The 24,591-nt window shown below is 43.4% G+C and overlaps 1 protein-coding gene across 1 annotated transcript in view; it reads right to left on the reverse strand.

Annotated features, from left to right (window-relative positions):
* The window catches only part of ZBTB17 (zinc finger and BTB domain containing 17), a 53,494-nt gene that overhangs the window by 11,628 nt on the left and 17,275 nt on the right, over positions 1–24,591 (reverse strand). The window contains exons 6-8 of the mRNA XM_053690249.1: positions 2,396–2,835; positions 1,720–1,862; positions 1,285–1,585 (exon numbers count right to left, since the gene is read on the reverse strand). Coding sequence (XP_053546224.1) covers positions 1,285–1,585; positions 1,720–1,862; positions 2,396–2,835 — 884 coding nt within the window. The remainder of the gene's footprint in view (positions 1–1,284; positions 1,586–1,719; positions 1,863–2,395; positions 2,836–24,591) is intronic.

Here is a 24,591-nt window from a genome sequence, read left to right on the forward strand (position 1 = left end):
CAGAACTCTCCCTTCGGTAGGATCCCTCATCTTGCGCCTAATACACATAAATTGTCCTTTTTGCTATCGCATATGGTACATGTGACGGATGGTTACTTCTTGTGTGTAACTAGGTATTTTTAGAAATAAGTTTGCAACGTATTTAAGATTTGATTCTTTCTTGTCCTCAGCAGTTTTATAGGGATTCTATGCACCTCAAAATGCATTTGTAGCACCTCCGTTAAGCTGTAAACGGTTTTCGTTAATTCCAAGCATCATATATTTCCTTTAAATTAAAAGTAAACCCGTGCGACTATTACAGCTGCAGAGTCCATTACGTTGTTAAAACATGAATCTCTCCAACACCGCACCTAATACACTGACCAAAATATCCTAACTGGACGCCATGCATCTCTTAGGAGATACATCCAATCTATAAATCTTAAAATACATTTAAAATCTACAAATCGTAAAAGGCAATTAAGATTTAAAAAAAAAAAAAAAAGATAAATTTTAAAATGTAAGTATTCAGCTATAAGAATAGTTAATGATGATGTGGTAAAATGAGCTTTATAAACATTTTTTAGTAACATTAAAGATATTTTGTAGTTAAAAGGGTCAGGAAACCCCCAAATTTTCTTTCATGGTTTGGATAGAACATACAATTTTAAACAACTTTCCAATTTACTTCTATTATCAAATCTGCTTCATTCTCTTGTTATCCTTTGCTGAAGGAACAGCATAGCACTTCTGAACACATCTAATTAGCCAATCACAAGAGACAAATGTGTGCAGGCTCCAATTAGAAACTAGCTCCCTCTAATGTAGGATATGTGTGTATTCTTTTTCCAACAAGAGAACGGAGCACATCTGAATCATGTAAGTTTATTTTTGACTCTCTTTAAAATTAACCAAATTAAATATAATAAAAAACGCCATCAAAAGAAAATTAGAATCCATCAAGATCAAAATGTTTCCAAATGGAACTGGAAGTACACACAAATCAACTATTGGCATTAGATTATAAATACTCAAAAGTAGTTTTATAAATAGCTACAACATTTCTGATCAAAATGCTAATTTGCAATCAACTATTTAAAGAAAAAAAATAATCAATATATGTGTGCAATTTTAATCACATCGTAGAAAACTAAAATGCTATAAACTTATAAGTTATAATAAAAACCCTAAATCCATTAAACATAATTAAATCAGTTGGCAACCACACAGTCTCTCGCTCCATCTTTGACTGATTATATCTCTCGCTCTCTGTCTCTCTCTCTAATCATGGTCCCCCCCCCTCACCTGATTAAATTTTTTGTCACATGAAGGGCACTTGTGTTCCTTGTTGGTGTCGTGGGTCTCCAGGTGACGCATCTTGGAGGTTGGGTCAGAGAATGGGCGGCCACAGTACTCACACTGATAAGGCTTTTCCCCGCTGTGAACCAACTGATGCCTCTTGAGGTTGCCTGAAGTGGTAAAGAGCTTGCCACAGTCCTCACAGCGATATCTAGCCTCTCCCGTGTGGCGTTTCTTGTGCAAATTCAGGAGACTGATTAGGCGATAACTCTTCCCACACTCTTCACAGCTGTATGGCTTCAGTGGGCTACAACAAAACACAAACAGTTAACTCTGTATCAAGGTTGCAAAAACATTTAGTTCCAATATAAAATATAAATCAGAAGCAGCTTTATGTTATATTGATACGCTAAGAGCTAAGTAAATAAGATAGTTTATCACCTGTGTGTCTTCTCATGAGCTTTACAGGCAGCCGGATCTGAGAAGGCTTTGTTACACACTTGACATGAGAAGGGTTTCTCCCCCGTGTGGATGCGGATATGCCTTGTGAAGTTGCCAGTGTGTGTAAACTCCTTTCCGCAGTACTGAAGGAGGATACATTTGTTAGTCATCGACAGCCTGACCCTGATAGTCCTAACATAAGTATTACAAAAGGGGAACAACATGCACAAAAAGCTTAAGTGATAGGGCAAGTTACATACTTGGCAGCGGAAACCCAAAGAGAGGTTCTCCACCATAACATCACTATAGGGCAGGGGTTGAAAAAACTGTTTAAAATGTAGGAGCCAGACATACTTTTATGAGCCAGACAGTGGTGTGTGTATAGCTATATATTGAGAATAACCACAAAAAAAAGTTAGGAGCCAGGGGTAAAATTCTAGGAGACAGTGGCTCCCTGGCCCCCAGATTTGTTGAGCCCTGCTATAGGGACAGGTACAGAATTAAAAAGAGTAGTAATCAGATATCACAAAGTAGACACCAGGTTAACAAATCTTGGGTACAATGCACGACAGATATGTTAAAAGACAAATAAACTCTGCAGAGTTAAGATTCCAAAATTACAAAGATTCCTGCAGGAAAACCATCTCCAGAGTGATGTTTGAGCACACTTGCTCACCTTACATTTGTGAGTGGTTGAGCTATAGGCTCGGGACTCTGTCCGGTCTCCATAGACTGCGTTTCCCGAGTTCAGCTGCTGGACATCCTCCGAAGTGTTCTGGGAGTCATTGGACGTTGAATCTCTCTCATCAATGCTCTCTCCATTTTCTAGCCTATCATCATCATCATCATCATCATCTGTGTCTTCATTCTTTGCCTCGTGTTCTTGCAGAGATGGTTCCTTGTCAGGATGCCCTGGGGAAGATGATGTATTCAGTGGTCTCTCCTCTCCCTGCGCCAGTTCGCAGACTGGACTTTGTTCTTGCTGGACAATAGGGTCTTTCAGTTTTTCTTGACCAGAAGGAACCTCCAGCCCGGGGTCATTATTCTCCCCAGATGAAGAGCCCCACGTATTGTGCTTCACGCCTTCATCTGTAATCCTTTCATCATTGTCAGCATCTACAAGGTTGTTAAAATAATTTCTTGTTATGATGTTGAAAAATAGAACATTGATATATAAACGGAATATGGGTAATATAGGCACACAATTTTATATGAATGTGTGCTGAGGGGCTAACAATCTAATCGTTAAATGGACATAACAGAAAAAAAATGAAACGGTCATAGTTCTTTGTCCCTTTAAAAGGGACAGTAAACACCTTGTAATTAAAGGGACAGTATACACCAATTTTCATATAACTGCATGTAATAGACACTACTATAAAAGAATAATATGCAGAGATACCGATATAAAAATCCAGTATAAAACCGTTTTAAAAAAAAAAACGTACTTAGAATGCTTCCAGTTTAGCTCTGTTTAAAAGGTTACTGGAACACCCACTGCAAGTGGGAAAAATCAGTCCCTCTCCCTTCCTTTGCATATGAAAAGACCCTTTACACAAACAGAAGCAAGCTGGAGTAGGCATACGTCAGTATTCTCCTAAACTTTGGGGCTTGGTTTGAAGTAGTAGCAGTAGCCAAACTCCACCCACTATTTGGCTTATATGAAGGAGCTAATCTGGGACTTGCAGATACATAAAGCTAGCCAAGGTCATAAAGTTAGTTTAAAGTGAATTGTTTTTCAGTTGTCATCTGATAAAGCCATATAGGGACGGATATGTAGCAGGGTTGGGCTTCAGAAGTCAGATGGGTGCATTCCAAGGTCTGAGAATTAAAAATTGCTCAATGCTCAGAGCTACTTTGCATGAAACAGGGTAAAAATAAACAAAGGAAATATAATGTAAAGGTCTTTAAAAAACATAATTTATGCTTACCTGATAAATTCCTTTCTTCTGTTGTGTGATCAGTCCACGGGTCATCATTACTTCTGGGATATAACTCCTCCCCAACAGGAAATGCAAGAGGATTCACCCAGCAGAGCTGCATATAGCTCCTCCCCTCTACGTCAGTCCCAGTCATTCGACCAAGAATCAACGAGAAAGGAGTAACCAAGGGTGAAGTGGTGACTGGAGTATAATTTAAAAGATATTTACCTGCCTTAAAACAGGGCGGGCCGTGGACTGATCACACAACAGAAGAAAGGAATTTATCAGGTAAGCATAAATTATGTTTTCTTCTGTTATGTGTGATCAGTCCACGGGTCATCATTACTTCTGGGATACCAATACCAAAGCAAAAGTACACGGATGACGGGAGGGATAGGCAGGCTCATTATATAGAAGGAACCACTGCCTGAAGAACCTTTCTCCCAAAAATAGCCTCCGAAGAAGCAAAAGTGTCAAATTTGTAAAATTTGGAAAAAGTATGAAGCGAAGACCAAGTTGCAGCCTTGCAAATCTGTTCAACAGAGGCCTCATTCTTAAAGGCCCAAGTGGAAGCCACAGCTCTAGTGGAGTGAGCTGTAATTCTTTCAGGAGGCTGCTGACCAGCAGTCTCATAGGCTAAACGTATTATGCTACGAAGCCAAAAAGAGAGAGAGGTAGCAGAAGCTTTTTGACCTCTCCTCTGTCCAGAATAAACGACAAACAGGGAAGAAGTTTGGCGAAAATCTTTAGTTGCCTGCAAGTAGAACTTGAGGGCACGAACTACATCCAGATTGTGTAGAAGACGTTCCTTCTTTGAAGAAGGATTTGGACACAAGGATGGAACAACAATCTCTTGATTGATATTCCTGTTAGTGACCACCTTAGGTAAGAACCCAGGTTTAGTACGCAGAACTACCTTGTCTGAGTGAAAAATCAGATAAGGAGAATCACAATGTAAGGCTGATAACTCAGAGACTCTTCGAGCCGAGGAAATAGCCATTAAAAACAGAACTTTCCAAGATAACAATTTTATATCAATGGAATGAAGGGGTTCAAATGGAACACCCTGTAAAACGTTAAGAACTAAGTTTAAACTCCATGGCGGAGCAACAGCTTTAAACACAGGCTTGATCCTAGCTAAAGCCTGACAAAAAGCCTGGACGTCTGGATTTTCTGACAGACGCCTGTGTAACAGGATGGACAGAGCTGAAATCTGTCCCTTTAATGAACTAGCTGATAAACCCTTTTCTAACCCTTCTTGTAGAAAAGACAATATCCTAGAGATCCTAACCTTACTCCAGGAGTAATGTTTGGATTCGCACCAGTATAGGTATTTACGCCATATTTTATGGTAAATCTTTCTGGTAACAGGCTTCCTAGCCTGTATCAGGGTATTAATAACCGACTCAGAAAAACCACGTTTTGATAAAATCAAACGTTCAATTTCCAAGCAGTCAGCTTCAGAGAAGTTAGATTTTGATGTTTGAATGGACCCTGTATCAGAAGGTCCTGTCTTAGAGGTAGAGACCAAGGCGGACAGGAAGACATGTCCACTAGATCTGCATACCAAGTCCTGCGTGGCCATGCAGGCGCTATTAGAATCACTGATGCTCTCTCCTGCTTGATTTTGGCAATCAATCGAGGAAGCAGCGGAAAGGGTGGAAACACATAAGCCATCCCGAAGTTCCAAGGTGCTGTCAAAGCATCTATCAGAACCGCTCCCGGATCCCTGGATCTGGACCCGTAGCGAGGAAGTTTGGCGTTCTGGCGAGACGCCATGAGATCTATCTCTGGTTTGCCCCAACGTCGAAGTATTTGGGCAAAGACCTCCGGATGAAGTTCCCACTCCCCCGGATGAAAAGTCTGGCGACTCAAGAAATCCGCCTCCCAGTTCTCCACTCCCGGGATGTGGATTGCTGACAGGTGGCAAGAGTGAGACTCTGCCCAGCGAATTATCTTTGATACTTCCACCATTGCTAGGGAGCTTCTTGTCCCTCCCTGATGGTTGATGTAAGCTACAGTCGTGATGTTGTCCGACTGAAACCTGATGAACCCCCGAGTTGTTAATTGGGGCCAAGCTAGAAGGGCATTGAGAACTGCCCTCAATTCCAGAATGTTTATTGGAAGGAGACTCTCCTCCTGATTCCATAGTCCCTGAGCCTTCAGAGAATTCCAGACAGCGCCCCAACCTAGTAGGCTGGCGTCTGTTGTTACAATTGTCCAGTCTGGCCTGCTGAATGGCATCCCCCTGGACAGGTGTGGCCGATGAAGCCACCATAGAAGAGAATTTCTGGTCTCTTGATTCAGATTCAGAGTAGGGGACAAATCTGAGTAATCCCCATTCCACTGACTTAGCATGCATAATTGCAGAGGTCTGAGGTGTAGGCGTGCAAAAGGTACTATGTCCATTGCCGCTACCATTAAGCCGATCACCTCCATGCATTGAGCTACTGACGGGTGTTGAATGGAATGAAGGACACGGCATGCATTTTGAAGCTTTGTTAACCTGTCCTCTGTCAGGTAAATCTTCATTTCTACAGAATCTATAAGAGTCCCCAAGAATGGAACTCTTGTGAGAGGAAAAAGAGAACTCTTCTTTTCGTTCACTTTCCATCCATGCGACCTTAGAAATGCCAGAACTAACTCTGTATGAGACTTGGCAGTTTGAAAGCTTGAAGCTTGTATTAGAATGTCGTCTAGGTATGGAGCTACCGAAATCCCTCGCGGTCTTAGTACCGCCAGAAGGGCACCCAGAACCTTTGTGAAGATTCTTGGAGCCGTAGCCAATCCGAATGGAAGAGCTACAAACTGGTAGTGCCTGTCTAAGAAGGCAAACCTTAGATACCGGTGATGATCTTTGTGGATCGGTATGTGAAGGTAAGCATCCTTTAAATCCACTGTGGTCATGTACTGACCCTCTTGGATCATGGGTAAGATTGTCCGAATAGTTTCCATTTTGAACGATGGAACTCTTAGGAATTTGTTTAGAATCTTTAAATCTAAGATTGGCCTGAAAGTTCCCTCTTTTTTGGGAACCACAAACAGGTTTGAGTAGAACCCTTGTCCTTGTTCCGACCGCGGAACCGGATGGATCACTCCCATTATTAACAGATCTTGTACGCAGCGTAGAAACGCTTCTTTCTTTATCTGGTTTGTTGACAACCTTGACAGATGAAATCTCCCTCTTGGGGGAGATAATTTGAAGTCTAGAAGGTATCCCTGAGATATGATCTCTAGTGCCCAGGGATCCTGAACATCTCTTGCCCAGGCCTGGGCGAAGAGAGAGAGTCTGCCCCCCACTAGATCCGGTCCCGGATCGGGGGCTCTCGGTTCATGCTGTCTTTGGGGCAGCAGCAGGTTTCCTGGCCTGCTTGCTCTTGTTCCAGGACTGGTTAGGCTTCCAGCCTTGCCTGTAACGAGCAACAGCTCCTTCCTGTTTTGGTGCAGTGGAGGTTGATGCTGCTCCTGTTTTGAAGTTCCGAAAGGGACGAAAATTAGACTGTCTAGCCTTAGCTTTGTCTTGAGGTAGGGCGTGGCCCTTACCTCCTGTAATGTCAGCGATAATCTCTTTCAAACCGGGCCCAAATAAAGACTGCCCCTTGAAAGGTATATTAAGTAATTTGGACTTAGAAGTAACATCAGCTGACCAGGATTTTAGCCACAGCGCCCTACGTGCCTGTATGGCGAATCCTGAGTTCTTAGCCGTAAGTTTGGTTAAATGTACTACGGCCTCCGAAATGAAGGAATTAGCTAGTTTAAGGACTCTAAGCCTGTCCGTAATGTCGTCTAGCGTAGATGAACTAAGGTTCTCTTCAAGCGACTCAATCCAAAATGCTGCCGCAGCCGTAATCGGCGCGATACATGCAAGGGGTTGTAATATAAAACCTTGTTGAACAAACATTTTCTTAAGGTAACCCTCTAATTTTTTATCCATTGGATCTGAGAAAGCACAGCTATCCTCCACCGGGATAGTGGTACGCTTAGCTAAAGTAGAAACTGCTCCCTCCACCTTGGGGACCGTTTGCCATAAGTCCCGAGTGGTGGCGTCTATTGGAAACATCTTTCTAAATATTGGAGGGGGTGAGAACGGCACACCGGGTCTATCCCACTCCTTAGTAACAATTTCAGTTAGTCTCTTAGGTATAGGAAAAACGTCAGTACTCGCCGGTACCGCAAAGTATTTATCCAACCTACACAGTTTCTCTGGTATTGCAACGGTGTTACAATCGTTGAGAGCTGCTAAGACCTCCCCTAGTAATACACGGAGGTTCTCCAATTTAAATTTAAAATTTGAAATATCTGAGTCCAATCTGTTTGGATCAGAACCGTCACCCACAGAATGAAGCTCTCCGTCCTCATGCTCTGCGAGCTGTGACGCAGTATCAGACATGGCCCTAGCATTGTCAGCGCACTCTGTTCTCACCCCAGAGTGATCACGCTTGCCTCTTAGTTCTGGTAATTTAGACAAAACTTCAGTCATAACAGTAGCCATATCTTGTAATGTTATCTGTAATGGCCGCCCAGATGTACTAGGCGCCAAAATATCACGCACCTCCCGGGCGGGAGATGCAGGTACTGCCGCGTGAGGCGAGTTAGTCGGCATAACTCTCCCCTCGCTGTTTGGTGAAATTTGTTCACATTGTACAGATTGACTTTTATTTAAAGTAGCATCAATACAGTTAGTACATAAATTTCTATTGGGCTCCACCTTGGCATTGGAACAAATGACACAGATATCTTCCTCTGAGTCAGACATGTTTAACACACTAGCAAAAAACTTACAACTTGGTTATAATCTTTTTTAGCAAAAAACGTACTGTGCCTCAAAGAGGTACTAACGATTAAATGACAGTTGAAATAATGAACTGAAAAACAGTTATAGCATCAAACTTTAAAACAACAAAACTTTTAGCAAAGGTTTGTTCCCATTAGTAAAATAACAATAATTAAATTTGATAAAAAATACAAAGCAACGTTTTTATTCACAGTCACTATAAGAATTCTCACAGCTCTGCTGAGAGAATTTACCTCCCTTCAAAGAAGTTTGAAGACCCCTGAGATCTATCAGAGATGAACCGGATCATGCAGGAAATATAAAAGTAACTGACTGGTATTTTTTGATGCGTAGCAAAGAGCGCCAAAAACGGCCCCTCCCTCTCCCACACAGCAGTGAAGAGAAACGAAACTGTCACAATTAAAGCAAAAAAACTGCCAAGTGGAAAATAATGCCCAAATATTTATTCACACAGTACCTCAGCAATGTAAACGATTCTACATTCCAGCAAAAACGTTTAACATGATAAATAGTTATTAAAAAGGATTAGTGACCTTTAACAGAGTAGTTCCGGTGAAATACCATCCCCAGAATACTGAAGTGTATACATACATGTCATTTTAACGGTATGGCAGGATTTTCTCATCAATTCCATTCAGAAAATAAAAACTGCTACATACCTCAATGCAGATTCATCTGCCCGCTGTCCCCTGATCTGAAGCCTTTACCTCCCTCAGATGGCCGAGAACAGCAATATGATCTTAACTACTCCGGTTAAAATCATAGTAAAAAACTCTGACAGATTCTTCCTCAAACTCTGCCAGAGAAGTAATAACACGCTCCGGTGCTATTTTAAAATAACAAACTTTTGATTGAAGTCATAAAAACTAAGTATAATCACCATAGTCCTCTCACACATCCTATCTAGTCGTTGGGTGCAAGAGAATGACTGGGACTGACGTAGAGGGGAGGAGCTATATGCAGCTCTGCTGGGTGAATCCTCTTGCATTTCCTGTTGGGGAGGAGTTATATCCCAGAAGTAATGATGACCCGTGGACTGATCACACATAACAGAAGAAAGGGACACTAAAGTAGAAATTAAACTTTCATGATTTACATCGAGCATGCAGTTTTAAAAGACTTTCCAATTTACTCGCAAATTTTGCTCAGCATTTTTATAAGCACACCTTCTGAGGCCCAAGCTCTTACTGAGCATGTGCACAAGTTCAGTGTATACGTATACTAGTCTGTGATTGGCTGATGGCTATCACATGATACAGGGGGCCGGCAATGGGTAAAAAAGATACATTTATCAGAAAGAAGAAAAAAAATCTACTGCTTATTTGAAATTCATAGTGTTATTGTATTGTCTTTTTATTATGCACTTGTTAATTATGAAATCTGACTGCATTTAATGGTTCTTTAATTACGCATAACTAAACATTTTATATCAAAATGTCAAGGTGTCTACTGTCCCTTTAAAGTAACACAGAATGCAACAACATAAAAAGGTTTTGTTTTAAGCCCTCCCTGGCATTAAAATGGTTAAAATTTAACGAAATAACACAACCAAAACATGGAACATAAGGGCATCTAATATCCACCAATATATTATAGTTTATGAGAAAGGGTGGTTGAACATGGGAACAGACTTAAGTACTGTGGGAATTTAATAATGTACGGCATATGCAGAAGGTTATCATATATATATTTATTACACACACAACAGAAGTGAGTACACCCTGTGCAACGTCACTTAAATGTCAAATGATTCAAAAATGGTATCACCTTACAGTAATTGCAAGTTTTACAGTAGGGTATTTGCTCTTATGTAAAATGAAAAACGAACCGTTTAGATTTGCTATATTAAAAATACCGGCCCCACAGTAGGAACTCAATGCAACAAAAGTCAGTACATCTTTCATTACTGAGATTCAAGTCTTGTACTACTCAATACTTCATATGTCCACCTTTATTTCTGATTACAGACTCAGTCCTTCTCGACATATAGGACACCAGTGTTGCACAATTTCTGCCATTCTTTAGAGACAATTTTTTTCAGCTGCTCTTTGCTGGAGGGATTGTATTGCTCTACTTTTCTCTTTAAAATACCCCAAAGATGTTCTATTGGATTCAAGTCAGGCAATACTTAGCCAGGTCATAGTTTTCACTTTTTTCTTCTTTAGAAACTCTTGTGATTTTGGCAGTGAGCTTTGGATTGTTATCATGCTGAAATATTTCTCTTCTAACAAGATTCTGGAGACTGGGCGTCATCCTGTCAGCCAGTATTTTGTTATATTCACAGGCATTCATGATGTCATCTCCCAACACCTTTTGCACTCATGCAGCCCCATATCATCACACTCCGACGTCTGTGCTTACCTGTTGGGACTATGCATTCACTGTAATAATCATGGCCATATTCACACCAAACATGCTGGATCCCATCGGAGACTAACAAATTTATCTTGGTCTCATCTGGCCAAAGAATGTGCTCCCAATATTAATCAGGCTTTTTTTCATGCTGTTTAGCAAAATGTAATCTTGACGTTTTGTGCTTTAGAGTAAGAAAGGGTTTTTTCTTGGATGCCCTCCTTAGATTGTAAGTTCCCACAGGAATAGGGCCCTCAATTCCCCCTGTATTTTGTCTGTAAAATGTTGTCTTTTATCGTATTGTTTCTCCATTGTACTGTTATCCCTGTACCCATAGGCAGCGCTGCGGAATCTGTTGGCGCTTTATAAATAAAGAATAATAATAATAGAGTCTGACATTATGCAATGTCTACCGCACTGTCTGAGCTGTCACAAAAACTTGAATTTCCATTGATAACCCCTGAGCCAAGTCTGTAGCAGTTGCCCGTCTATTTTTAGAGCTAGATTGTGCAAGTAGCGCACTGTTCATGGTGTCATTGTATGGCCACTGCGGCTCTGATTAGTGGTACTATGGCTCGTTTTATACCTCCTGATTACTGCTGCAACTGTGTTTAACTTTCAAATGATTTTTAGTAGGTCACCGATCTTCCTGTGTCCTCTCACATCGTTGTGAAGTCTCACAATCAGATTTTTCAATTCCTCTGGCAATTGTTTTCCATGTGGAGCCATAATGCAGACAGACACAATCCATTGGTCCAAAATTGAGAACGTTCTGATGTTCACAGGTCATTTTATAACCAGGTTCATGCAATTAGGCTACTTGTGTACTCAATTATGTTTCAATGATCTAACTTGGGTGTCAGTGATCACAGGTGTATTCACTTGTGTTGCTTTGAGTTTCTACTTTGGGGCCTGTATTTTCAATATAGTCTTTCAAAAAACAGAATTTATGTTTACCTGATAAATTTCTTTCTCCAACGGTGTGTCCGGTCCACGGCGTCATCCTTACTTGTGGGATATTCTCCTCCCCAACAGGAAATGGCAAAGAGCCCAGCAAAGCTGGTCACATGATCCCTCCTAGGCTCCGCCTACCCCAGTCATTCGACCGACGTTAAGGAGGAATAATAGCATAGGAGAAACCATATGGTACCGTGGTGACTGTAGTTAAAGAAAATAAATTATCAGACCTGATTAAAAAACCAGGGCGGGCCGTGGACCGGACACACCGTTGGAGAAAGAAATTTATCAGGTAAACATAAATTCTGTTTTCTCCAACATAGGTGTGTCCGGTCCACGGCGTCATCCTTACTTGTGGGAACCAATACCAAAGCTTTAGGACACGGATGAAGGGAGGGAGCAAATCAGGTCACCTAAATGGAAGGCACCACGGCTTGCAAAACCTTTCTCCCAAAAATAGCCTCAGAAGAAGCAAAAGTATCAAACTTGTAAAATTTGGTAAAAGTGTGCAGTGAAGACCAAGTCGCTGCCCTACATATCTGATCAACAGAAGCCTCGTTCTTGAAGGCCCATGTGGAAGCCACAGCCCTAGTGGAATGAGCCGTGATTCTTTCGGGAGGCTGCCGTCCGGCAGTCTCGTAAGCCAATCTGATGATGCTTTTAATCCAAAAAGAGAGAGAGGTAGAAGTTGCTTTTTGACCTCTCCTTTTACCTGAATAAACAACAAACAGGGAAGATGTTTGTCTAAAATCCTTTGTAGCATCTAAATAGAATTTTAGAGCGCGAACAACATCCAAATTGTGCAACAAGCGTTCCTTCTTTGAAACTGGTTTCGGACACAGAGAAGGTACGATAATCTCCTGGTTAATGTTTTTGTTAGAAACAACTTTTGGAAGAAAACCAGGTTTAGTACGTAAAACCACCTTATCTGCATGGAACACCAGATAAGGAGGAGAACACTGCAGAGCAGATAATTCTGAAACTCTTCTAGCAGAAGAAATTGCAACTAAAAACAAAACTTTCCAAGATAATAACTTAATATCAACGGAATGTAAGGGTTCAAACGGAACCCCCTGAAGAACTGAAAGAACTAGATTGAGACTCCAAGGAGGAGTCAAAGGTTTGTAAACAGGCTTGATTCTAACCAGAGCCTGAACAAAGGCTTGAACATCTGGCACAGCTGCCAGTTTTTTGTGAAGTAACACCGACAAGGCAGAAATCTGTCCCTTCAGGGAACTTGCCGATAATCCTTTTTCCAATCCTTCTTGAAGGAAGGATAGAATCCTAGGAATCTTAACCTTGTCCCAAGGGAATCCTTTAGATTCACACCAACAGATATATTTTTTCCAAATTTTGTGATAAATCTTTCTAGTTACAGGCTTTCTGGCCTGAACAAGAGTATCGATAACAGAATCTGAGAAACCTCGCTTCGATAAAATCAAGCGTTCAATCTCCAAGCAGTCAGCTGGAGTGAAACCAGATTCGGATGTTCGAACGGACCCTGAACAAGAAGGTCTCGTCTCAAAGGTAGCTTCCAAGGTGGAGCCGATGACATATTCACCAGATCTGCATACCAAGTCCTGCGTGGCCACGCAGGAGCTATCAAGATCACCGACGCCCTCTCCTGATTGATCCTGGCTACCAGCCTGGGGATGAGAGGAAACGGCGGGAACACATAAGCTAGTTTGAAGGTCCAAGGTGCTACTAGTGCATCCACTAGAGCCGCCTTGGGATCCCTGGATCTGGACCCGTAGCAAGGAACTTTGAAGTTCTGACGAGAGGCCATCAGATCCATGTCTGGAATGCCCCAAAGTTGAGTGACTTGGGCAAAGATTTCCGGATGGAGTTCCCACTCCCCCGGATGCAATGTCTGACGACTCAGAAAATCCGCTTCCCAATTTTCCACTCCCGGGATGTGGATAGCAGACAGGTGGCAGGAGTGAGACTCCGCCCATAGAATAATCTTGGTCACTTCTTCCATCGCTAGGGAACTCCTTGTTCCCCCCTGATGGTTGATGTACGCAACAGTCGTCATGTTGTCTGATTGAAACCGTATGAACTTGGTCCTCGCTAGCTGAGGCCAAGCCTTGAGAGCATTGAATATCGCTCTCAGTTCCAGAATATTTATCGGTAGAAGAGATTCTTCCCGAGACCAAAGACCCTGAGCTTTCAGGGATCCCCAGACCGCGCCCCAGCCCATCAGACTGGCGTCGGTCGTGACAATGACCCACTCTGGTCTGTGGAATGTCATCCCTCGTGACAGGTTGTCCAGGGACAGCCACCAACGGAGTGAGTCTCTGGTCCTCTGATTTACTTTTATCTTTGGAGACAAGTCTGTATAGTCCCCATTCCACTGACTGAGCATGCACAGTTGTAATGGTCTTAGATGAATGCGCGCAAAAGGAACTATGTCCATTGTCGCTACCATCAACCCGATCACTTCCATGCACTGAGCTACGGAAGGAAGAGGAACGGAATGAAGTATTCGACAAGAGTCCAGAAGCTTTGTCTTTCTGGCCTCTGTTAGAAAAATCCTCATTTCTGAGGAGTCTATAATTGTTCCCAAGAAGGGAACCCTTGTTGACGGGGATAGAGAACTCTTTTCCACGTTCACTTTCCAGCCGTGCGATCTGAGAAAGGCCAGGACGATGTCCGTGTGAGCCTTTGCTCGAGGGAGGGACGACGCTTGAATCAGAATGTCGTCCAGGTAAGGTACAACTGCAATGCCCCTTGGTCTTAGCACAGCTAGAAGGGACCCTAGTACCTTTGTGAAAATCCTTGGAGCAGTGGCTAATCCGAAAGGAAGCGCCACGAACTGGTAATGTTTGTCCAGGAATGCAAACCTTAGGAACCGATGATGTTCCTTGTGGATAGGAATATGTAGATACGCATCCTTTAAATCCACCGTGGTCATGAATTGACCTTCCTGGATGGAAGGAAGGATAGTTCGAATGGTTTCCATCTTGAAAGATGGGACCTTGAGAAATTTGTTTAAGATCTTGAGATCTAGGATTGGTCTGAACGTTCCCTCTTTTTTGGGAACTATGAACAGATTGGAGTAGAACCCCATCCCTTGTTCTCTCAATGGAACAGGATGAATCACTCCCATTTTTAACAGGTCTTCTACACAATGTAAGAACGCCTGTCTTTTTATGTGGTCTGAAGACAACTGAGACCTGTGGAACCTTCCCCTTGGGGGAAGCCCCTTGAATTCCAGAAGATAACCCTGGGAGACTATTTCTAGCGCCCAAGGATCCAGAACATCTCTTGCCCAAGCCTGAGCGAAGAGAGAGAGTCTGCCCCCCACCAGATCCGGTCCCGGATCGGGGGCCGATATTTCATGCTGTCTTGGTAGCAGTGGCAGGTTTCTTTGCCTGCTTTCCCTTGTTCCAGCCTTGCCTTGGTCTCCAAGCTGGCTTGGCCTGAGAAGTATTACCCTCTTGCTTAGAGGACGTAGCACCTTGGGCTGGTCCGTTTTTACGAAAGGGACGAAAATTAGGTCTATTTTTTGCCTTGAAAGGCCGATCCTGAGGAAGGGCATGGCCCTTACCCCCAGTGATATCAGAGATAATCTCTTTCAAGTCAGGACCAAACAGCGTTTTCCCCTTGAAAGGAATGTTTAGTAGCTTGTTCTTGGAAGACGCATCAGCCGACCAAGATTTCAACCAAAGCGCTCTGCGCGCCACAATAGCAAACCCAGAATTCTTAGCCGCTAACTTAGCCAATTGCAAAGAGGCGTCTAGAGTGAAAGAATTAGCCAATTTGAGAGCGTTGACTCTGTCCATAATCTCCTCATAAGGAGGAGAGTCACTATCGAGCACCTTAATCAGTTCCTCAAACCAGAAATATGCGGCTGTAGTGACAGGGACAATGCATGAAATGGGTTGTAGAAGGTAACCCTGCTGAACAAACATCTTTTTAAGCAAACCTTCTAATTTTTATCCATAGGATCCTTGAAAGCACAACTATCCTCTATGGGAATAGTGGTGCGTTTGTTTAAAGTAGAAACCGCTCCCTCGACCTTGGGGACTGACTGCCATAAGTCCTTTCTGGGGTCGACCATAGGAAACAATTTTTTAAATATGGGGGGAGGGACGAAAGGAATACCGGGCCTTTCCCATTCTTTATTAACAATGTCCGCCACCCGCTTGGGTATAGGAAAAGCTTCTGGGAGCCCCGGCACCTCTAGGAACTTGTCCATTTTACATAGTTTCTCTGGGATGACCAAATTTTCACAATCATCCAGAGTGGATAATACCTCCTTAAGCAAAATGCGGAGATGTTCCAATTTAAATTTAAAAGTAATCACATCAGATTCAGCCTGCTGAGAAATGTTCCCTAAATCAGTAATTTCTCCCTCAGACAAAACCTCCCTGGCTCCCTCAGATTGGGTTAGGGGCCCTTCAGAGATATTAATATCAGCGTCGTCATGCTCTTCAGTAACTAAAACAGAGCATCCACGCTTACGCTGACAAGGGTTCATTTTGGCTAAAATGTTTTTGACAGAATTATCCATTACAGCCGTTAATTGTTGCATAGTAAGGAGTATTGGCGCGCTAGATGTACTAGGGGCCTCCTGAGTGGGCAAGACTCGTGTAGACGAAGGAGGGAATGATGCAGTACCATGCTTACTCCCCTCACTTGAGGAATCATCTTGGGCATCATTGTCATTATCACATAAATCACATTTATTTAAATGAATAGGAATTCTGGCTTCCCCACATTCAGAACACAGTCTATCTGGTAGTTCAGACATGTTAAACAGGCATAAACTTGATAAGAAAGTACAAAAAACGTTTTGAAATAAAACCGTTACTGTCACTTTAAATTTTAAACTGAACACACTTTATTACTGCAATTGCGAAAAAACATGAAGGAATTGTTCAAAATTCACCAAACTTTCACCACAGTGTCTTAAAGCCTTGAAAATATTGCACACCAATTTTGGAAGCTTTAACCCTTAAAATAACGGAACCGGAGCCGTTTTAAGCTTTAACCCCTTTACAGTCCCTGGTATCTGCTTTGCTGAGACCCAACCAAACCCAAGGGGAATACGATACCAAATGATGCCTTCAGAAGTCTTTTATCAGTATCAGAGCTCCTCTCACATGCGACTGCATGCCATGCCTCTCAAAAACAAGTGCGCAACACCGGCGCGAAAATGAGACTCTGCCTATGCTTTGGGAAAGCCCCTAAAGAATAAGGTGTCTAAAACAGTGCCTGCCGATATAATTATATCAAAATACCCAGAATAAATGATTCCTCAAGGCTAAATAAGTGTTAATATCAATCGATTTAGCCCAAAAAATGTCTACAGTCTAAATAAGCCCTTGTGAAGCCCTTATTTACAATCGTAATAAACATGGCTTACCGGATCCCATAGGGAAAATGACAGCTTCCAGCATTACATCGTCTTGTTAGAATGTGTCATACCTCAAGCAGCAAAGGACTGCAAACTGTTCCCCCAACTGAAGTTAATGCTCTCAACAGTCCTGTGTGGAACAGCCATGGATTTTAGTTACGGTTGCTAAAATCATTTTCCTCATACAAACAGAATTCTTCATCTCTTTTCTGTTTCTGAGTAAATAGTACGTACCAGCACTATTTGAAAATAACAAACTCTTGATTGAATAATGAAAAACTACAGTTAAACACTAAAAAACTCTAAGCCATCTCCGTGGAGATGTTGCCTGTACAACGGCAAAGAGAATGACTGGGGTAGGCGGAGCCTAGGAGGGATCATGTGACCAGCTTTGCTGGGCTCTTTGCCATTTCCTGTTGGGGAGGAGAATATCCCACAAGTAAGGATGACGCCGTGGACCGGACACACCTATGTTGGAGAAATATTTGTTTTTGATTGTTCATAAGAGGAAATATTCTACTTGTCAACTTAGAAATAATGCAATTATTGAGAGTTAGCACAATTTTTAATAATCTGGACATTTAAGTGATATTGCACGTGTGTGTGTGTCCATATCCGGAGAGTGCATTTTATTGCTATGTCTATTACATAATTGATTTTTGTCAAGGGTTCACAGACTTATGTAATCACCCAGCTCTCTGAGTACTGGTAAGTGTCAGACCAGGGAGCACGTGGGGAGAGCTGTTGCATTATGTTCATAATGTAAATTTAGTTATGGTTCTCATTTTGAACATTTGTGAAATTACTGTCCGCAAAAACACTCCGCACTGTATATACCGACTAAACTTTATCACCGCTTGGGTGTACCAGGCTGCCTTCCGCTAATCACACACTGTTCTCCTCCTGAGCTGCCACGCTGTGGTGATTCACTGTTCTCAGGGGCTGGAAGGCACAAATCAGCTTTGGATGACGATGACCATGCAGGAGAGGCAGGGAGCATGGTATAGCTTGTTTACTTATTTGTGTGTATGTGAGAAATATTGCTGTGTTAGAGAGGTGTGTGTCTATTTGTGGGATTACTGTGCAATGTATGTTTCTATATGGGATAGTGATCTTGCTTTGCTCATATAAATCAGCAACAGTGCAAAATGTTATTTGTGACATTCATGTATGTGTTGTAAAAGTGATAGGTAACATTTATACTTGAGTCTATGAAAAAGCGCCACTAGAGGGCACGAAACGCGTAAGGACTTATCCCCACACTGTCGACCTCCATGTCTCGGGAACTTTTTTTTTTTTTTATTTATTTTTATTGAGGCAATGAAATAAGTAAGGTTACATTCACAGTAGCAAGGACAATATCTCAAACAGTATTATATGACAATAATTCCTGCTATCAAACATAGGTACACTTAGCTATAATGGGAACATGGTATTGCCCTTAATAATGCCTCTTTTCTTATAATAAGTTAACATAACATGCAAGCGTCAACAGTGTAACTTAGGACCACTTATGGGCCCTGTAAACTGGTACTTATTGGGAGACAGAAACTCTCTGGATCAAGGGTTCGCAGTATAGGACATATAGAGAAGAAAGTAAGTTTTGAATAGTTGTCAACATCTTAAGACAGTCATTGTGATATTTGTTAGGTTCTGAAGGGGGGGACATCTGGAGGTTAACTCATGAATACAGTGAAGGGGTATTTCCCCGAGAACCATGGTCAAGATGTGGGGGAAGGGTAAGGTAGGAAAAGAAGTGGGTAGGGGGGGGGGGGAAGGAAGTGGGGAAAAAAAAAGAAAAAAAAAAAAAAAAAAAAAAAAAGGGGGGGGGGGGGAGAGCGGAGGGTCACTGAAGGGTGGAGGAGTAGCCAGGCCGCCAAGGCCACACCCAGGGTTAGAGTTGTCCAACTATCTGTTCATCTCCCAGAGCGTCGGCTTTGCCAGGTCTCCTAAACTCTTCCCATGTCAACCATATAGAGCAATAGAAGTCATAACGACCTTCGACCCTTAACGCGTATTCTTCCATGTTTTGAATGTAGTCCAAGGACTCAAGGACTGGGGTAAGTGTAACCGGGGTTTGTTTCATCCATTGCCTAGCTATTACTAGTTTTGCCGTTAAAAGGATGACAACACCTAGTAGGCGGGATGCCCTTGGGAGGCTCTGCAAGCCAAGATGAAAGAGCGCCGTATCTCCTGTGAGGTCATCCACCAGACCCAGTCTCCGGAGCAGCCTCGCTACCCGAGTCCAAAATTGGTTCAGTTTGGGGCATTCCCACCAGATATGTAGATGGGTACCTCGCTGGGCGCATCCTCTCCAACAGTCCGCTGATTTGGAGGGATATATTCTGTGTAGCCTGGTTGGGACCCAATGCCACCGAAGTAGGATTTTAAGGTATAGTTCGAAAAGGTTGGAGCAGCGCACCGCTGCACCAGCATCCTGGAGAGCACGCTGCCATTTGTCGTCTGATGTCACTACCCCCAAGTCTCTCTCCCAGTCCTCTGTGGTCCGGGTTTTTAAGAAGTGAGGGGAGTTAAGGAGGATTCTGTAGTGGAACGATAGGGAGCCACGTAGAGGCCTACCGACCAGCCACCTCCTCTCCCATTTGGTGAGCACTCTCATGTTAGTTTTCTGAAATCCCCAGGATAAAAGGAGCGAGACTAAGCGGAGATATTCAAATTGCAACTCTCTAGGGAAGTTGTCTGTCGGATAAGTTTGGGGTGGGATAACCAGAGCATCTCTCCTATATAAATCTGAGAGTAGTCCGATCCCTAGGGCTTCCCATTTCCTGGGATGCGATTCAGGAAGGCATTGCATTAAAGCTTTAATGGAGTGTATAGGGGAGGGGTGCGGGGCCACCGAATCAAGAGATCGTAGCTCTCTCCAAAGCTTCAGACAGGTCTTGATTGTGCGGCAATGTATTCCGCTCAGTACTTCTGCGTGATCTGGGATCCATATGAGATTGGCCAAGTCCACACCAGCGGGCAATGAGCCCTGTTCTAATTGGTACCATCTTGCAGAGCAATCCCTCACCCCCCAGGCGGTAATATGCGAAAGCATAGCAGCCTTATAGTATAATGTAATGTTTGGCATCGACAAGCCTCCGCATCGTTTTGGCTTTTGTAGTTGGGTCAGGGGAAGCCGCACGTGGCGTCCCTTCCACACGTATTTAGTAAAGATGGATTGAAAGTGGTTGAGAAGATATGCCGGAACAGGAACCGGGAGGCACCGGAAGAAATAGATCAGTTTTGGGAGTAAGAGCATCTTTACAGCCGCAACTCTACCCGTCCAGGAGACCTCTGGCACCCTCCAACTAGAGACAGTCTGTTGGAATTCTTTGAGTAGTGACCCGTAGTTTGCAGTCACTATTCGTTTAGGGTCATGAGAGAGCACTACCCCCAGATGCTTCAGTCCTTCGGTTGACCATTTAAATGGATATGTTTTTCTCAGGATCTCCAGAGTGTTCTCATCTAGACCAATAGCATAGGCTTCAGTCTTGGTGTAGTTGAGCTTATAATATGTTAGGTTAGCAAACTCGGTCAAGATCTTGAACAATTCAGGGAGCGACTCCTCAGGATTTGCTAAAAAGATTGTCAAGTCATCCGCGAATAGTGCTAGGACTTGCGGGATATCATGCAACACCAGGGGTTGTATAGAGGGGGATGCTCGAAGTTTCGTTGCCAGCGGTTCCATCATGAGAGCAAAAAGAAGTGGCGACAGGGGGCACCCCTGTCTCGTGCCGTTCTTAATCTCAAATGCTCTAGATACAAACCCCAGTCCTCTGACTCTAGCGGATGGGCCTGAGTATAGGGCCATTACCGCTGTAATAAATGCAGAGGGAAATCCAAAAGAACGCAGGACCTCGACCACATATTCCCACCGGACCCTGTCGAATGCTTTCTCAGCATCCAACGACAGGGTAACCAGTGGGATCCTAAGTGCGGCTGTCTCAGAAAAGATATTCAACAGGCGCCTGGTATTGTCTGAGCCCTGTCGTCCCGGAGTAAATCCCACCTGATCTTGGTGAATCAGACCTGGGAGGGTTTTATTCAGCCTTGAGGCTAAAATTTTTGCGTATAGTTTAACATCCCCATTAATAAGAGATATTGGGCGGTAATTCTCACATAGATCAGGGCTTTTCCCAGGTTTGGGTATAGTTATGATTGATGCCTCTAGGAATTCCCGGGGGAAGCTACCGGCATCCATGGCCTCACCAAACACTCGGGCAAGAAGAGGACACAATGGGGTAATAAATTTTTTATAGAACATGGCATCGAAGCCATCCGGCCCAGGAGATTTATGTGTCTTAAGACTTTTGATCGTCTTCTCAATCTCCTCCACTGTGATAGGGGCAGTGAGAAGATCTCTCATATCATCTGGAACCTGCGGCAGTTGGAGTCTACATAGAAACTTGGGGATAGCGTGTGCCGGCCTATACTGGGAATAGGGATCAGCAGAGATCTGGTATAAACCACTGTAGTAGTCTGCAAAGACATCCCCAATATCACTAGGAGAGTAAAAATTTTTGTTATCTCTTTTGATATAAGCTATCTTGTTCAATAAGGTTTTCTGTTGAAGTTTGTGGGCCAGGAGTCGGTCCGCCCTGTCTCCTTTGTGGTAGTATCTCTGCTTCAGGAGATAAAGTCCTCTCTGGACCCTCTCCAGTTCATAAGTTTCAATATGCTTTTTGAGATTCTGAACCTTCCTGACCAAGGAGTCTGTTCTGGTTTTTCTGAGTTGAGTCCTAGAGATAGAGTAGTCATGATACAGTTGGGCCAGGCTGGCTCCTCTGTGTCGTCTAATCTCTGAGGACTTCTGCATGAAGAGCCCGCGGAGATAAGCCTTAAGCGACGCCCACAGGGTTAGCGCAGATGTAGTTCCCGCATCATTTATATTCAAAAACTCCTCTATTTCCCGTATCCAAAGTGGGATTTGTGGTTCCGCGAGGAGGTGTTCTGGTAGACGCCAAGAGTGTCTACCCTCCCCAGAGGGAGAGAAAGTGATATCTACAACTACTGCGTCATGATCCGACCAAACGCAAGGTACAATCCTAGCCGCCGCAACCGTCTATAATGTCCATGAGTGACAAAAAAAATAATCAAGCCGAGAAAAAGACTGAAAGGGGGTCGAATAACAAGTGTAGTCATCGACATCAGGATGTAGGGCCCTCCAGACATCGTGGTATGAGTGTTGTGAGACAACATTCCTGAAGAGGTGAGAATAATGTTCTTCTCCTCGGTGTGGGGGTCCCTTTCTTTGCGACTTTCTATCCCTTCGCGGATCCCACACCAGGTTACAGTCACCCCCTACAATAACATGGCCCTGTTTAAGTCGGCTTACTTTACCTAACAGGTTGCCAAGGAAGCGAGTCTGGTTGACACTGGGGGAATACAGAGCGACTAACGTGACCAGATTATTATCCAATCGGCATACACATATTATGTAACGGCCAGAAGGGTCCGTTTCAAGGTAGATGGGCTCGTAGGAGACATGTCTACCAATTAGGACAGTAACTCCCCTGGCTTTTTTGTGGAACGTGGAGGACAAGCGAATCGGGAAATCCCTGGGGTGGAACATGGCGGCCCGAGACTCCGTCCAGTGAGTCTCCTGTATATATACAACGTCTAGACGTTGGGTTTTCAAAAATTTGAGGAGTAAACTTCTCTTAGTGGGGGAGTTCAGGCCTCTATCGTTCAGCGTGCCCACTTTCATTGTGAGTGGAAAAAAAAAAAAAAAAAAAAAAAAAAAAAAAAGGAGGGAAATAAGGGTGTGAGGTAAAAGCTATGGGAGATAAGGGAGGGTATGCACTAGATTCCACCAGGTTCTCCGGGTTGGGCAGAGACTACTACACTCTGCCAAATAGGGAATGCGGAGGATAAAATAAATAATCCCTAACCGCACCAAGAATACAGCCCCCGTAGGGGGGAGGGGGGGAAAAGGTAGTGTTAGAAGAGAGAGCTTGAAGGCTCCCCTCCACTACCGGTGTGTGTTATATGTCACTTAATCGTCTTACATAGGAACCTATGGCCAGGTAATCTTAAGGGCGTGGTGGAAAAGGGAAAAGAAGAATGGGAAAATGCTAGGGGGAGGAAGGGTAGAGAGAAGGTATCAGAGAGTCCAGTCAGGTTAGGAAAGTGCAATGTGCTTATGCTATATATCGGGGTACAAGTAAATGTATGGGGTGGAGAGTCTAAAGGGTGCTAAAAGCCTGCATCAGGGGTCAGATAGGTCATAAAGAATGGGTAGGTACGAGTATGTATATGGTAGCTGTCATTTTAACGCATGATTTGTAGTATCACCAAGTGGTAAGAGGTAATGAGGGGGTCCGATGTGGGTGCAGGGTAATAGTACCTAAAAAAGGAGAAGCGGGATGGCGGGTCTTAATGATGGGCTAGGGTGAGATCAGGGGGTGAAAAGGTGGGCGAGAAGAGGTAGGGTGTAGAGAAGCGATATCAAGAGGGTAACAGATGATGCAATGAATCTGAATATACATTAAAAACAATATGTTCCCCACATTTGACAATATTCATATGGGAGGTCCCCTCCCCAGCTCCTCCCATCAGGAGATTCCCCCCTTAAGTCCATGAGGAACGTCCATGGACTGAGCAAACATCACTAGTAAAGAACAGGGAGGGTGGGTGAGAGAGGTTGAAGGAGCGAGTCAGGGCAGAGCAGTGGAAGGGAAAGAGAGTAGAGGTAGGGAAGTAGTAGGGAGCAGAGTGAGAGGGGAGGGATAGGCGGATGATAAGGAACCATCAGCAATCCAGGAGGGAGGGAGACGTGGAGAAAGAGATGATATGGGTGTAGGGAAAGTATTGGTTTTGGGATAGGTAGTAAGATGAGCGAGTACAGAGAAAATGGAAAAGCAGAGGGAAAGGTGATGAATATGAGGAGAGATAGTAAGAGAGATACCAACAGCAGAAGACACCAATTTGTAAAACATCATCAGTGGAGCATTATATAAAATAACAGTGCAAATTAAACTCATAGAGATTTTAGATACAATCTGTACTCGGCTTTCAACAATGTCTATAAAGCAAATCACTACCTCGTTGCTCCCATAAGGACAATCCTCTCTCAGATCCAGAGGGAGTGATAATGGGTTGAGCAGTATCATTGGCAAGTATGGAAAAGTTGAGCGATAGAAGGTTGAGGGAAAGTGAGAAGGGAAGGGAGGGAGGAAAGAAGGTGCAAGCAGAGGGATAGGGAAGGGATAGGCGGGTAGTAAGCCATCAGCAATCCAAGGAAGGGAGAGATGAGGGAGAGAAGGGAATATGGTAGTAAGAGGGTATTGGAGCTGAGAAGGGTAGTGAGGGGGGGCAGGGTATAGGGAGGGGGGTAAGAAATGGGAGAGGTGGAAAGATAGAAAGAGATGGGAGAGGAAGACATAACCATCAAAAACACCTTTATGTAAAACATTAATCTGAAATCATCGATGAAGCACTATGCAAGATCAACAGTGTAAGTCAAACTTATGTAGACCTCA

This window comes from Bombina bombina, chromosome 8, assembly GCF_027579735.1.
Source record: "Bombina bombina isolate aBomBom1 chromosome 8, aBomBom1.pri, whole genome shotgun sequence".
In the NCBI taxonomy this organism is placed as follows: Eukaryota; Metazoa; Chordata; class Amphibia; order Anura; family Bombinatoridae; genus Bombina; species Bombina bombina.